The 16,767-nt window shown below is 42.9% G+C and overlaps 1 protein-coding gene across 5 annotated transcripts in view; it reads left to right on the top strand.

Annotated features, from left to right (window-relative positions):
* Septin6 (septin 6) overlaps nucleotides 1-9,107 on the top strand; it is a 72,542-nt gene extending 63,435 nt beyond the window's left edge. The window contains exons 10-11 of one of the 5 annotated variants that reach the window (XM_059250384.1): nucleotides 2,335-2,379; nucleotides 6,121-6,280. In XM_059250384.1, coding sequence (XP_059106367.1) covers nucleotides 2,335-2,338 — 4 coding nt within the window. In that variant the 3' untranslated portion in view covers nucleotides 2,339-2,379; nucleotides 6,121-6,280. Of the gene's footprint in view, nucleotides 1-2,334; nucleotides 2,380-4,880; nucleotides 5,609-6,120; nucleotides 6,281-8,139 lie in introns of those variants that run through there. The other 4 variants (XM_059250385.1, XM_059250383.1, XM_059250381.1 and 1 more) reach the window with 4 other exon arrangements.
* Nucleotides 9,108-16,767: the final 7,660 nt, after the last annotated feature.

Genomic DNA, 16,767 nt, shown 5'->3' with positions numbered 1-16,767 from the left:
TCGAGACCCCTCTTGGAGGTTCAGCCACGCTTTCACAGGGGTCGCCTACGACCATTGGAAAACAGATATTTGCATTACGGTTCATAACAGTAGCAAAACTACAGTTATGAAGCAGCAACAAAAATGATGTTATGGTTGGGGGTCACCACACCATGAGGAACTGTAGTAAAGGGTCACAGCATTAGGAAGGTGGAGAACCACTGATCTAGACTTTCAGTGCTATGCAGCATACAGGTCTGCTTGCTTGTCCCACATCTGAGGGGAGGGGCCTACAATCTAAGCCTGCCTCTGCCTCAGTTCTCCATAGCTGCAGCCTGTGAAAGGTGAATGCTGCCACTGAAGGCTGCACCCTGTCTCCCATCCCCCATCCCTTTGCTATACCTCTTCCTGCTGGCTGCTTAGTTATACCCAGCCATTTTCAAGCTTGGGGAACGATTCAGAAACCATTTTGTTTCTCCAAGTGTTGGGTGAGTTAATAGTCCTGACCCTACCCCAGTCTCTGCTTGCAGAAATTACCCATTCCTTATTTCAGAGCCAGAGAAGAAGAAAATGTTTCTGGCAAGAACACATCCAGAGGTTCCCTTGTGCTCTATGGCTGTTTGTGCAGTGGGACTCAGGGAATTCCGAGATGGAGTATTTAACAGTTTCTTTACTAAAGGATCCTTAAGATCCAGAGGTGACCATGCTCATGACCTTCTATTTTGAGCCACTGATTTGAGTCAGCCACTGGATACTTTCCAGAAGGAAGAAGTATCTTTTTGCCTCTGTACCTGGCTTATCACGTAGGAATCACACCATGAATGTAAACCATTTTATATGTCAAGGCACTAAGTTTTGTGATCTTGTTATCCAATTTGACTACATAATATGTAATTTGAATATTTTCACCAACTTGGTCCAGATATTTTTTTTTTCCAGAATAGAATCTTTGGGGTTTTTTTTGTTTTGTTTTGTTTTGTTTTTTGAGACAGGGTTTCTCTGTGTAGCCCTGGCTATCCTGGAACTCAATCTGTAGTCCACCCTTGCGTTGAACTCACAGAGATCTGCCTGTCATGCCCCACCTCCACCCCCACAATAGAATCTTAAAACTACATATCAAATTCACTGATTTTTTTTTTTTGGTAGTAAGGTTCAACTAGGCAAATGGAAAACCTCTTTGGATGTACCACCTATTAACTTATCAGTCATGGCATATTAGTTATACTAGCAGGAAATGATTCATATTTTCCTTTTTAAAATTTATTTTGCACTGGGTGGTGGTGGTGCATGACTTTGATCCCAGCATTCGAATTTGAGGCTAGCCTGACTTACAGAGCAAATTTCAGGACAACCAGGACTATTACACAGAGAAACCCTGTCTCAAAAAACTAAAAGTAAATAAAAGAATTTGTCATCACCCGGTTTGTTTAGGCTGCCCTGATGCTGTAGAGCAGTGGTTCTCAACCTTCCTAACGCTGCGACCTTTAAATACAGTCCCTCACGTTGTGCGACCTTTAAATACAGTCCCTCATGTTGTGCGACCTTTAAATACAGTCCCTCATGTTGTGCTGACCCCCAACCATAAAATTTTTTTCATTACTACTTGATGACTAATTTTGCATTTTCTGATGGTCTTAGGTGACTCCTGTGAAAGGGTCATTTAACCCCCAAGGGGATTGGGGACCCAAGGTTGAGAACCGCTGCTGTATATAGTCCCTTTAAGATGCTCAGTGAAAACTCTTCCCAGACCAGACTCCCCCCCCCCGCCCTCAAACTGACTGACTTCCTCCCATCTCGTGCAGAAGACTGGATAGGGACATAGCTTTCCCCACTCTCCAGAAGTATCTGGGGTTGGTGACAGTGCCCTTTTCCAGTTCTTCGATGGAAGAACCTTGCTGGAATGTGGCACCTTACACTAGCAATCAGAGCCAGCCTGTCCCCATCCATACTCTACTATGTGTGAGTGGTCCCAGGTCTGGGCTCCTTATGCGTCTCTGTGAGCAATTGGTTAACTTCTAGAAGACATGTCACTAAACTTATGCTACTCTGCTGCCGTGGTGCTTTTGCTGGTGATGGTTTGGAGGAGGGTAGAAACTGTGGTAGTAATGTTTCTTTTAGACAGATTGTGGTTGGATCTGATCAAGTCCCAGCTTTAGAATTTCCTCTGGATGCCCCTAAAGAGACTAAGAAAGAGTACCAGTGTTCCAGGGGTGTCTACCAAGCCACCCTTCCCTGTTCCCTTCCCTGTCTCTCCTAATCTCTTTGACCTCTAACACTTCATTATTTGTATCGGTTCATAGTATTGGATTTCTCCTCATGCTCACTCCATCTTCATCAGCTCTTACTGTTTTACAGTTAACTCTGCTGTTTGCTGCATGCTGCATGAGACCCAGGGTCCTGGTAAGCTTTATTAACTCTAAATAGACCTGGCAGTGGCTTCTAGAACATACCTCCCTAAACCCCACACTTGTGATACATAGAGTTAACCATGAAGGAAATGGCTTCATTGGACCTGCTAGTTTCCTCCCAAGACTTACAGTATGAAGATGTAATCTGTCATGGTTTGAAGTGGGCATGCTACATGTGGAATGACTGCCTGTCTGATTGGAGGTATGTGTGTGATGGCATTTGCAGACCTTTGCTGCTAGAACAGCTGTGTAGCATAAGAAGACCAACGAGTAACGTTTCAGCTCGGACATTTTTTTTTCCATAGAGCCATAATCATGACTTTGAAAATGGATTGTGATGATGCAGGAAACTGCTGGGTTCCTTGCTTGCAATGTCACAGTCACTATTGACTCCCCCCCCACACACACACACCCTAGATTTAGGAAATTGCTTCTGTCTCCCCCTACTAACTGCTCCTTATCTGTGGGGTTCAAGTTCTCCTATTTCGGTGGAAGACAGTGAAGAGACTTAGCTACTCCAGGGAAATCATTCCATTTGGTTCTGTAAGGGCTAGCGAGGGACTGAGCAGCTTCAGTGACAGCATCTGCCTTCCACAGAAAGCCGTTTAAGCCCAGCAGTCCGAGTTCAGTCCCTAGAACCCATGTAGAGGTGGAAGAAGAAACCAACTCCAAAAGTTCTCCTCTGATCACACTACACCATGGCATGTGTGCCCACAAACAGTGCTAATAAATTAATTTTTTTAAAGATTTAATTCTGGGTCTGGAGAAACGGCTCAGGTGGTTAAGAACACTTGCTGCTCTTCCAAATGAGCTGAGTTTGGTTCCCATCACCCACACTTTAGGCAGCCCACAACTGCCTGTAACTCTAGCTCCAGGGCATCTGACAACCTCTTCTGTCCTTTGTGGGTACCTGCAGATACATCACATACACACACACACACACACACACACACACACACACACACACACTAACATATATTAATTCTGTAAGTACAAGCTTCGTGAAAACCTCTGCTAAGGATTTAGCAGGTATTTCTTAGAATGCCTGAGGACTAGTGGTTGTGTCTACAGGAGTAAACAGAACACTCCATGCTATCACATAGCTTTTGTATACTCTACCCAAATCAGGTAGTAGAGGGAAATTAAATAGAGATATTTTTAACAGCACACTTAGATTTCTTTTTAAAACTCTAACATGGAAACTTTCAAATGTAGGGAAGAGAAGAGGTAATAGTACAATTCAGCCTCATATTCCTGGAGCCTGGTCATCAAAGAATCATTGACATACAGCTAATCCTGCTTCCTCAATTACCCACAACTGTTGGATTATTGTAAGGCAAAAGCTGTATCGTTTTATGTGTAAAATACATAGTATATATTTCTAGGTGATAAATGATGCTTTAAAACAAACACAGCCATCATTATCACACCTACAAGATAATTTGCTAACATAAAATGTCTAATTGGTGTTGAAAGTACCCCAGTGGTCTCATAAAATGCCTTTCTTACTTTTGGTTTGTTTGGGTTGGGGACTAAAGTATTGAGAAGATGTCCCCTGGCCCAGCCATGCAGTGGTTTATATGGAGAGTCTGCTGTTAGCCATTAAACCAGTGGCTGCAACCATTGCACTAGAGACTTGAGGCAGCTGGCAAAAGCATCCTCCTTTCAAGCAAATCCTGGCAAGGAAGTCCGTCCAGGCCTCAGAAACAGAAAGCCCAGGAAACTGAGCCAAACAAATGAGTGCTAAAGGAACACAGAAATCATTTACTGCCTGGTTTAAAACCAAGCCCTGGAGCCTCTGCTAGGGCACCAGCATCATCCAATAGCAGCTTTCTATTTAGGAAGACTAAATTCCTATAATATCATCACTACCATAGTCCAAGTGCCTAGCCAAGTGTCTGAGACATAGTAGGAGCTCAGTTCATACGGAGTTTCTTTGTTCCACCATTTTCAATGACAGCAGGGAAGATGTAGCCTGGTGAATTCAATTTAGGCTAATTCAGATTTCATTTGCACACTGGTTGACACATTTTCATTCAGAGTTCCCTGAGTACATCTTTGTTAGTGGCCACCCTTAAAATGAACCCTGGGAAACGATCATTAAAGCCATGACTTACAAGTGAGAGACAGCAAACAGCTGGAGCAGCCGATTTCAAGCCCAAGTCGGTTGTCTTTTCTTGGCAAGCTTCTGTGTACTAGACTGTGAAAGCAGTACTAGATCAGTTGGTGTGTGTATGTGGGATTGTATGTCAAGAACAGATTTTTAAAATTATTTGCGTGGGTTTTGATCTTTATTTTGCTTTTCAATGCCATTACTGCTGCCATTCATATGAGAAAGCATGTTCCAGGAGCCAGTGAACACGACTTTTAAGACCATCTAACATAGCTATTCTACTTTATCTATTAGTTACGACTTAATTTCCTTCTGACTTTTTTTAGGGGTACATTCATCCATTCACTCATTAACCCCCCCCTTCTCTTTTCATTTTTCAGTTTGGGCTTCCTGTAGACGCACCCTTTCCTGTGCAACAGAGCTGGGCCTCCCTCTCTTTATTTCCCCCTTACCATGTTTAGGGGGCATACAACCCATGCCCTCCCCTGTCTTCCTGCGAGTGTTTATAGAAGCCTGAGAGTCAAATTATGATGTCTGGCCTCTGACCCAGAAGCCAGCCATGACATAGATTGGAGACACATTCCATACCTCAGTCCCTCACCTAGTACCCCAGTCATCTGTGCCCCCACTTCCCCATCCCCATCCTTGCCAGACTCTTACATGTTCAGGGGTTGCCATTTCCTACTTTTCATGTACCAGCTTCCCCGTTGAAGGTGACTGATACTTGTTTCCTTGAGGTATTTCCATCTACGCTGGCTGGATAAGCACCAGTCGGGGCTCAGAGCTGTCCCCTTACACTCCTGCATCCTAGTCAATGGGATTGTCCTCCCATTCCTCTAATCCCAGGAGCCATAGCCCCTTCTCATAGGCTTCAAAAGAACCGTCAGTGATACCTATTTCTTCTACCGTCTTAGCCCAGCCCTTTCCCGATCCCATTCACTCAAAGTCACGTTATACAAGCTGTGTTAAAAGTCAGCCACACACTTATTGCACCAAGCCCTTCCTATAAAACACAATTTTCTGGGGAAGACAGTGCATATTTCCCCTCTCTCTGATTCTGGGTACCCCACAGATACAGAAGGGAAAATAAAGCAGAATGTTATTACCAGCCTAGAGTCTTGAATGATAGACTTACAGAATTCTCTTTGGGGGTTTTAGCATGTCATTGGTCATTTCTTGCCATCCCAGTGAGATGGAATAGCAAGACTAATAATCCCAGTTTGTAAACTGATGAGCTGGTCAAAGAATCTAGGCTTGGGGCTTGCCTGGATGGGTATTCTAGTCTACCCAATGATTGTAATGATGGGTTGACTCTGCATTTGCACACATGCCACTTAAAAGAGGAGAGATCCTTAGCTGGAGGGAAGAAAAGAGGTGCTGTGGTTGACATTTACTTTGGTCTGAGGATCTGATAGTTTAAAAATACCCTAGTCTTAAGTTGTATAATGGGTCCCATCTGATTATGGCGTTGGGCCACCCTTCGAAGTGCAGAGCCTTCCGCTGTCAGGGCCATGAGGCACAGTAAGGCTTTTGGTGTTTGACTAGCGACAGAGCAACAGCTAGAGGCGACCTGGCAATGATCTGTGGCTAATATGGCGTCTCTCTGCCCTTCCTTTGCAGTAATCCATGGCTGTGTACTGAATAGTATGCCCTGCTACAGCTGGACTGGACTCCACTTAGCCTTTTAAGCGAAGGTTCTTATTTTAACTGACAACTTTTTTTAATGGTGCCAGACAGCAGGGCCCTCCACCCCTGCTCTGGTACTTCAAGCCCCCCCACCTCTCTCTCTCTCTTTTTGAGTTTTGCGACTTGTTTCTGCCTCCCAGTCTGACTGGAATGGACCATGGCCTTTTTTCTTTTTTCATATTTTAAAGGTGGTTGTATGATCACTACCTCTAAAACACACAAGACGATAATAAATTTCCAGGCTTCCTGAACCATTGCAAAAGGGCAGGGGCCATTCTCTCCAATCATAGTTAATACCCCGAAGCCAAGACCAAGCCCAAAGTGTAACTAGTTCAAAGCAAGCAAGTCCGTGTGCACTCTCTTTTCTTGTTGGCAAAGAGAGAAGGCAACGTTGATACGTTACTGGTCACTGGCTAGAGGCAAGTACAGGGCGACAATGAGAAAGCATGAGCTAATTTCTTGGGAAAAACCAACTGGAAGTGGAGAATTTCAGGAAACCTTATGCCTAGAGGTAAAACAGAAGAAGCCACCACCACCAAGAACAGAAAGCTCCAAAGCAGAATCGCTAAATACCCTCAGATACACAGTCAGTAGTCGGGGGAGCCAGGCTTCTGAGTTAAGGCTGTCTGGGTCTCCTTGAGAAGGACCTCTTACTTGTAGCTATGGAGTTCTGTGGGGACAAGTTCTTACTATGTAGAACTGGCTGGCCTTGAAATCACAATGTAGACCAGGCTGGCCCTCAATTTCACAGAGATCTGCCTGCCTGTATTTCCTGAGTGCTAAGATTAAAGGCAAACACCAGCTATGTGTAGACCCAGCTGTCTTAGAGGTTTTAATCCACCTTCCCAGAAATGAGGCCTCTCCTTTGCATTTGTATATAAATTCACTACTTGAGGCTTGAGGATTTCATTTGAGCTATACAACCTTCCAAAAGCAAGCAGGAATTATATCTAAGGTGGGAACTTCTTGGTCAGCATGGCCGATGTAACCCCCTATGGAGGATATTGACACGTAGAGAAATTGAAGAACTTTTCCAAGGTCCCACTGCTATTTCTTGGCAAAGCCCAAGCAAAATTTCATGTCTCTGGGTTCCTGATCCACTTCACTAAGGGACCCGAGTATTTATGTATGCTCCTGGAGACAAGATTTTTTTTTTTTTGAAGTTCAGAGAAACCAGGCAATGTTGGAGGAGTCTTGAGAGTTTTCACATAGAAAACTAGGATGGGATGGTGAAGAGACGGCTCCAGGCCAGTTGCCATGGTGCCTGATGGTCAGTCAGCTTTCCTGTAAGTCTGGACCAGGACCAGATCAGTGTCCATTCGCTGGCGCACTGTGTGGCTTCTTGTAATCAGGGAACTTTGGTGGATATAAAAAGCAATCGAACTTATGAAAGGAATTGAGATGATGCTACATTTCATTAAGTAACTGTTCTCACTGTAAATGGAACGGGTTTTGTTTTTCTTCATTTGGAAGTCTTTTTAATTAGTACAGTTGTTACTATTTTTTTTAAAGTGCCCTAAACTCTGTTTGCTTCTAGTGAAACAAAAACCAGTCATTAGATATGGTCTGTGCTTTTATTTTTCTGGACTAGAATGGAATGGCTTTCCTGAAAGACACACACACACACACACACCCTTCATTTCTCCAAAGCCAAGAAGTCTGCTTTCCCCACCTAGTTTGGATCTTTTTTTAGACATCATTTGGCATTCACATGTGGCTGTTAATATGTGCTTATTTTTTAATTAAAGCAAGACTCATTAAACCGGTGTGTGGTGTTCTTCAACCCTTCTCAACAGATTCCCCATGGTGACGTCCCCTCCGTGACCTGCTCCTGTCTTCTTGGCATTTAACCTATGCTGCCTTCCACTGCCCACTGCCCTGGCATTCCACTTTGAACGACCTTTCTCTTCGGCTAATTTCGTGTTTTCTCTCTCTTTCTCTCTCCCTCTCCAGCTTTTTTTAACCTTGTCTTCAGCAGCTGTTCTAAGTCTACAGGAGAAGACTGCCATTCTAGAAGAGTTAGTTAGGGCTCCATATTGTCTCAAGCAAGAAACCAACCAGTTCCCCTCTCCCTGCAACTGTGCACATACACACCACACTCAAGTGTACATGTGTCCCTGTGTCCAGGCAAGAAGCTCTCTTCTGACTTACATGCTGTTTTACATGCAAGTGTCTTGTCCTAAACTTACAAGGCAGGAAAAAGAATCATCAGAGCTGGAAATGGACCCAATGTGACCTCAGAGACGACGACAGGACCACTCCCCCAGGTGTTAAGTGACTGGGGCAGGAGACCTCAGCTGTGGGTGTGGAAGCGCTGTTCACCAGGTTTTGAGTTCTGTGTTTGTTGTTTAAAACAATTCTCTGGGTCAATGGGTTGACTGTCTTCAGCCACTATTAAGCTGATTGTGAATATGGAAGAGAAAGTTGAGTGACATCCGCATCTTCAGCATCCACGGGCTTGCTGCAGACCCCAGCAAGGGGAAGAAATGGAGCGTTAACAATCCAGCTGGAGAAAGACTGAGGGGGGTTAAGCTTAGTGAGAGCAAAGTTTCTCCACACAAACTTCCAAGGGGCTTTGGGGGTTTTGCAAGAGGTTTCCGCTCAACTTGGTATCTGGAAGGAGAGCTTTGATGTTGGTAAATCTGCCTTCAATTCATTGGCTTTACTTAACATCCAAATATCACGTGAGTGTGCTCATTCCCATCTAGCCATACCACAAACACCAACATTCTGCTGTCCTGTCTCTTGAGAGCCTCTTCGCATGTTTTCCAGAATCTGTGTTTGTTTTTTTCCTTTCTTCTCTGTGGTTCTTTTTGCTCAAAGGTGTGACCAGTCACTGCCCCTCTGGGGCCTTCATTTTCCACAAGATACATCCCAGAACCAGCACTGTTTAGCTCATTATCTTTCTAATGTCCGTGTCAATTTTCAATAAAATTCAAACAAATGCTCAGTGGTTCTATGATCTGATCCCATCAGTTGGTGGCATGGCTCACCACAGTTTGCTTTAGGAAATGGGTGGCCACCTCCCAAGTGGATAATTTGGGAGGCTCAGAGAGATGCCTCAAAGTCTTCCTCAGTGGACTGCCACGCCCCTTCTTTCTTCCTCCTGGCCCTGAAATTCCGGTGGGGCAAGGTGAGTATTAGCAGGCAGTCTCCTGCTTTCCCTTTAATTAGCACTGGTTGGACTAATCAAATGAACTGAGTATCAGACAGTAGAGGAAGGGGAAAACAGAAAATGGCATCCCACAGAGCAAAATCCAGGTAAGTTTTAATTATGGAACAAAAACAGCTCTGTGCTACTTCTTTCATTTACTCCTGTGATGTGAACATTTTCCCCAATTTCACAAGTTAAAAGACATTCTGTAGATACTAAGCCTTCAGTCTCTCAGAGAGAGATGCCTCCCATCCTCCCAAACGTTAAGGTAGGCAAAATGGAGCATGGTCAGTTTTCAGAAATCTGGTTGTGAGTGAAGTGGAGCTTGCTTCCCCCAGCTCCATTTGCCTAACGACCAAATGCAGTAGAAAGGACCAGTGAGTCTTCTCTGCAGGAAAACCGGAAGCCTCTGCTCAAGTACCAGAGAACAGCACTGACCTGCCTCTATGCAGCTCACATCAGGTACCAGAGCGAACAGCACTGACCTGCCTTTACGCAGCTCACACACTAGAGGGCAGCAGAGTAAGCCTATACTCGTTTATGACGTCGCTAAACACTGATGAGCCTGCAGAGGTGTGGAAAAATACAGAATCCTTAGCTAGTTGGAATAGCGGGAAAGTTGTGATAAGAAAGTCAAACGCGGCCTGGTAATATGGTAAGGCGCCTGCTGCCAGGCCCAACTGTCTGAGTTCGATCCCCGGGACCCATATGGCGGAAGGAGAATCCTGATTTCTTGTAAGTTGTTTTCATTTCCCCACACGTGCTCTGGCACTCCACCCAGCCCCGGAAAAAATAAATAAATAAAAGACCAAGTTCGAAGCCCTGGGGACCGTTTCTATTACCGAAAAACAGCAAAATCCAAAAACGCCAAAGGCTGGGATGATGGCACATTCCTATAATTTCAGCATTCAGAAAGCATGGGGAAGGGGATGTCAAACACAGTGAGTCCAAGGCCGGTCTGAGTTACATATCCAGACCCTGTCTTAGTAAACCCGGCGTAGGGTGGGGGTGGGACTTCTCTAGACAAGGAGAATACCAGTAAGTCCTTCACAGAACTAATACGCGTTGAAAACAAAAAGTATCTGGGCATTTGGACCATCGAGGTGGCTCAGCAGGAAAACATACCTGTCGCCAAGCCTCTAAAGATCTGAGTTCAATTCCTGGAAATAGAGAATTGACTCGTGCAAGTTGTCCTCTGAATTTAAGTCATGTGCCATGGCGCAGGCAAATGTGGGTATGAAGTCACTAAATAAATGAAAATGAAAAAAAAAATCATTCTTGGATGGAGCTGGGGAGATGACCCATTGGTTAAGAGCGGCTCTTGCTGAGGACCAGGTTCCCAGCACAAGAGCTGAGCCCTTGTAACTCCAGGAGCTCCATGGTTTCCCTTTCCCTCTTCTGGCCTCTGAAGCTCCAGAATTCACATGCACATACCCACACATAGACAAAAACACATACACATGATTTAAAATAAGTCTTAAAAAAAACCGGGGCATTTAGTAAATGAGGTTTCTTGTTTTGGACACCTCCCATTGAGGACCATTACAATGTTGCATTACTGCTTGCTTGCCCTGGGTTTGATCCTTAGCACCAAATAGAACCAGCAGTGGTAGTATATGCCTGTAATACAGCCCTAAGAAGGTGAGACAGGAGGATCAGGAGTTGGCTATTGTATCATGTTCAATGTCAACTTGAGTTAAGTACATTCTCTTCTTCTGGACAATGTCAACTTTGGTAAATGACTCATTATTACAGCATTTTAATCTACCAAATTTTTTCCTTTACATCATTTTTTTCTCTAAAAATGCAGGATCTAGTCTAGAATCATACATTTTGTCTTGTATTTTAAATCTCCTTAATTTGGAATAGAATTTATTTGCCTTTTATGACACTGATCTTTTTTGTAATATTTTATTTTTATTTTAAAACTACAAATGTGTGTGAGCAAGAATGTACATGAGGGCAATGCCTGTGTTTGAGGGTGTCTGAGCCCTCGGAATTGGAGTTAGTGTACATTTGAGAATGCTGGGAATTGAACTCTGGTCCTAGCGTAGCATGCATTTGAGATGGGTTTTTCTGTGCAACAGCCTTTGCTGTCCTGGAACTCACTCTGTTGACCAGGCTGGCCTTGAACTCACAGAGATCGGCCTGCCTCTGCCTCCCGAGTGCTGGGATTAAAGGCATGCGCCACCACTGCCCGGTTTAGTAGTATGCATTCTTAAGCTCTGTGCCATCTCTCCACCTTCAACACTGATCTTTCTGAAGTCCTTTTTGTTGTTGTTTTTAAAGATACAGAATGTGCGGTGCGCTGTCAAGTATAGCTCAGCAGAGTTGTCTTCTGACTTTCACAAATGCACCATGACACCCATGCACCCACACATACAATACATTAATAAATAGTAAGAAATATTTTCATGTGGTGTCAAGGTGTTGCCTCATTCCTCCACTATATAATTGCCAGGCTTAGTCAGCCCTCTTCCATCAACGACCTTACTACTAAAAAACGATGTGGAGAAACTGTGAGTCCCTGCACACACCTTGCTTCTCATCAGAAGATGCCTCCTAGATTTAGCGTGTTGGTAGCTCTTGCCTGAGCAAATATCCAAAATGATTTTCAATTCCAGTTCTCCTTCCACAGGTGCTAGTCAGTGCACGGTTACTCCGTGGTAAGCACAAGCCTTTCCTTCCCTCTCGCTAGTCTGCTTGCATCACTGCCAATTGATGGCTTTATACGATAAATATGTTTTCTATGAATATTTCAGGATTGCATTATTAACTCTGAAACTTAGCCCACGAAGTGGTGGGCTTCATTATGACATTTCCATAGATCCAAGTCACTACATTTTGTTCTTATCTGTCCCCTCCTGGCACTGTCCTTCACATTCCCCCTGCTCCTATCCTGTTTGTTCCCTTCATCCCTAAGTCCTCTTCCTTCTGTTTTCAAGTCATACTTCTTCCATTTTCCTTTCTTTTTTTTCTCCCTTTGCCTCTCCCTTGACATGTCTTTCCTCCCGTCTCATGTTCCTCTTTGGATTTTCATTGCGCGCGCACACATACACTTTCCAATGTTTTCTACTTCATTACTGTTCCTAATTATTTTGGTGCTCAGGTTACCCAAATTTGGTCTAATTGGAGATTCCTAACCATTGCTTGGAATCCATTCGTAAACATTCCTCAAAGTGCATTTGTGTTAAGGAGTACTCAGGTCAAGAACCCTGTGGGATGAAAATGGAGGTGTAATTGTCTAGGATGACAAAAGGAACTAATGAGGGGGGGGACAAAAGCAAGGGGGAAGAGGGGTATGTTCAATGTACAATATATACTCATAGGAAAATTTTAAAATAAATATTTAGAAAAGAATTGTGTGTGGGACTGAGACAGCAGGATTGCTGCAGGTATGAAGCGAGCTCTGGCTACAGAGTGAGACTCTGTCTCAAGACAATAAAACAAACAAAAGCCTCTCTAAGGATTTATATGCAGATGATGCGGGAGAGAAGCTTTCTTCAGTGGTATAGCTGATGGTAAGATGCCCATGCTCCTGTAAACAAACTCTGACCCCTGCTACTGTAAACTACCCTAATGAAACTGTGTTACCAAAAAACCCCCCAAAAACCTATGAAAGCTGAAAGGAGGCTGGTTAGGAAGAGGAAGGGAGTTGGTGGTAGGAGGAGGGGAACTAGAGAGTTACAATAATAGGGAGTGGTGTGTGTAATCAAAATAGGCATGTAACTTCTTCCAACACACACACACACACACACACACACACACACACACACACACACACGAATTTGGGGTAGTCTGATTTCTGATATGTTAATGGGAAATAGTGTTTAAGCGGGTTCTGAGGTTCCCTCCTGTCATTACTGACTCCTTTACAAGAAAGGTCAGAGCAGGAAGCCTGGTGCAGTCAAATGCGTTGTGTGCATAGTCTAAAGAGAGTGGCTGAAGGCTGTGTTGGAAACTAATGGAGGGTAGGAAGATGAATGGGAACAGTTTTGTGGTATGGTTCAGGATTGCACTGGACTGCCTTTACAGTCTCTTCCCTCCATATCCTCAATCTTTTTTCAGATAATGTTTCTGTTTAGGTGTCTCAGCTGCTCCCTGAGAGATTCTGTACCTTGTGCAAAGGGAATGGGTTAAAACAGATTGGCTGTAGGATTTTATTTAAAAAAAAAAAAGGATTACCAGGTCACAAGAAGGTCACAAGATGATCATGCAAGTTTTTCTTCTGCTTTGTTTTCTAGAGAAAAGCTTTCCATTCTATAGTGGGAATCCTAAACAACACCATCATGATGTTCCAGGAAAAATGGCCTCTGGCCTTGGGCCTCTTTTTCTTTAATTGTTGTCTTATACACACACACACACACACACACACACACACACACCCCTAAATATACAAACACAATCTGCTCAGTCTGTATAATGTTACTTGTATGGATATAGCTTGACAAGCAAGATTAATCATCACAGGAACTGAGATCCTATAGCAATTTTATAGTTTGAAAATAATATATAAGAAAGATATTTACTTAAGTTTCTCCAGAAATTCAGTGATAAATTTGTGAGACACACATTGGCTTAAACACCAAGCTAAGGTCACAAATGTTCTACACAAAATCAGTTTTCTATGAACAACCTGTATAATCCAATTTAGGAAATGGATCACATAATCTGTCATTCAGGAATCTATAGAATACTGCCCAGTATAATTACAACTCCCTAAGTAAGGATGTCTGTGGAATATGATCATGTCTCAAAATCAAACATTTTAAGTTTATACCAAGAGGAAAAAGGGAAACAAAAGGGACCTATGGGTGTCAAATACAATTGTAACCAATCCACAGGAGTAATGGTGTCGGTAGTTTCAGAATACAAATATGGGAGTCTCAAACCTAAGTGCAAATCTGATGAAGATTCATTCCGAGCTAAGAGGAAGGAGTTTTTCTTTTTCTCAGATTGAAGGAAAGATGTGTTATAACTGCAGTGCCGCTTTGGAGAGGGTTGGCAGCATAGACCATGTCCGAGTTCCTTTGTGCTGCTATACCCAAGGCTACATAACTGCTAAAGAACTGACTGATTTCTTAGAGTGCTGGAGGCTGAAAGTCCAAGATCAAGACAATAGCAAACGTGCTTGTCTGGTGAGGAATGTTCTCTGCTCCAAGACGGTTTCTTGTTGCTGTATCAGAAGGGAGCAATTCTGTGTCCTCATACAGGAGAAGATAGAAGTTCAAATGCTGTATGAAATTATGTTTTATGAAGATCTTCATTTCTTTCAGGAGGAAGTAGCCCACAAGGCCTAATTAACTCTTAAAGATCCTACCTTTTTCTGTTCTTGCCTCCCCTCCACCTTTTCGGTTTTTAGAGACGGGGTTTCTCTGTGTACCAGAGAGCTCTGGCTGTCCTGAAACTCACTTTCTAGACCAGAATGGCTTTGAACTCACAGAGATCAGCCTGCTTCCTACTGACTCCCGAGTGCTGGGATTACAGGTGTGTGCCATCAGCACCTATGATTTTGTTTTCTTTTTTTTCCCATTTAATTAAGTGTTTATTCAATGAAAGGATGTATAAAAACTTACAAATCTGAGAACTCAACTATACATAGAAGAGGATGATGGGATATTCAGTTTCTAACATACATGTACGGTATCGCTATGCACTAGCCCCGCCCCTTGCACTTACTTTGTAGAGCAGCTAGCTCCCAAATACTGAGATTACACCTGTGTATGACCACACTTAGCTTAAGACCCTATCTCTTTCTTCTTTTTTAAAGATGTATTTTATGTGCATTAGTGTTTTGCCTCCATGTATGTAGCCCACATTCATACCTAGTACCCAGACAGGCCAGAAAAGGGCATCCGATTCCTCTAGAACTGGAGTTACTGAAGGTTGTGAGACAACATGTGGGTGTTCTGAGCACCACTCAGGTCCTCTGCGAGAATGACACGTGTTCTTTACCACTGTGCCATCTCTTCAGCACTAAGACCCTACCTTGTTTGTTTGTTTGTTTTTTGAAACAGGGTTTCTCTGTGTAGCCTTGGCTATCCTGGAACTCACTCTTTAGATCAGGCTGGCCTTGAACTCAGAGAGATCCACCTGCCTCTGTCCCCCAAGTGCTGGGATTAAAGGCTGGCCCAAGACTCTTACCTCTTAACACCATCACATTGGCCATTAAATTTCAGCAACTGAATTTTGAAGGGGACATAACCATAGAAGCCCAAAATTAATCCAATTATTAAAACATCAGCTTAAATGTCGACTCTAAGAAGCTAGGATGGTGCAAAGAGAAAAGCATTCATCCATCTGACGAGCCTATGGCATGCCCATGGAAGCCAGTGCAGGCATTAACAGCAAAAGAAGAACTTCCTGTTTTCACAGATGGGACATTTTATCAAGGGAAAAAGAGTCAGTTGTTTGTCTTTCTCAAATTTTTATTAGATTTAAAAGACACAATATTAACTAATGAAATATATCAAGACCAAAATAAAAATTACACCATTGAGTGGAAATAGTTACATGTGTAGAAATGTGCAAAAACAGAATATGACAATATACCCAGTAATATTACTAACCAGAAAAGATACACCTAGAAGGAAATTTGAACAGCAATTCTTAACAGAACATAATCAAGAATTTAAGATTTCTCATAAACGATTAAGTGTGGATCCCTTCAATCATGAGTTTTGGTATTTTTAATAAAGCATAGATACCAGTTATTGAGATTTTATTATAGGGCAATTTTCTGGTGAAAGTAATTCTCTCCCTCTCATGGGCCCCTTTCTAGTTTTCTGGCGTCTGCCCTCCCTCACTCCCACAGAGACATATCTACATAAAAATTAGAAGCTAAATTTGTCATTCTTGTCAATCTGCAAGTTGAGCACAATGATTAGTGTCTGTAATCCCAGCACTTAAGAGACCTGGGAAAGTGTTGGTTAGAGGCTAGCCTTGGTTATATAGCAAGAAACAACCCCCCACACACACATACACACTTTTAAATTGAGGATAATGTATCAAAAGACACCTTATCCAGTAGTTCTGATGCTAGTGTAATAGTTAAATCTATGAAGGGTTAATTTTCATTACTGAGATTGTAATCTATATAATGTTTTGGCCATTATGCTGCCCAGCTTTTAACTAGTCTTTTGGCTTCTGAGTAAACTGAAATATAAGAGCATGATGATATACTTTGTAATCCTGGCACTTGGAAGATGCAGGCGGGAGGACAGAAGTTCAAGGTCACCCTTGGTATAGTGAATTGGAAGCTAGCCTGGGCTACATAAAACCCAGTGGAAGAAAAACAAAACCAAATATATATAGATAGATATATATATATATATCTATCTATCTATATATATATATATATATATATATTTATCTATATATATATAGACAGGACACAGAATTGTCTGCAGCCACGATCAGAAAGGTGT

The sequence above is a fragment of the Peromyscus eremicus genome, chromosome X, assembly GCF_949786415.1.
Source record: "Peromyscus eremicus chromosome X, PerEre_H2_v1, whole genome shotgun sequence".
In the NCBI taxonomy this organism is placed as follows: domain Eukaryota; kingdom Metazoa; phylum Chordata; class Mammalia; order Rodentia; family Cricetidae; genus Peromyscus; species Peromyscus eremicus.
Note: the sequence above shows the minus strand (reverse complement) of the source record. Positions and strands in the feature narration are given on the sequence as shown.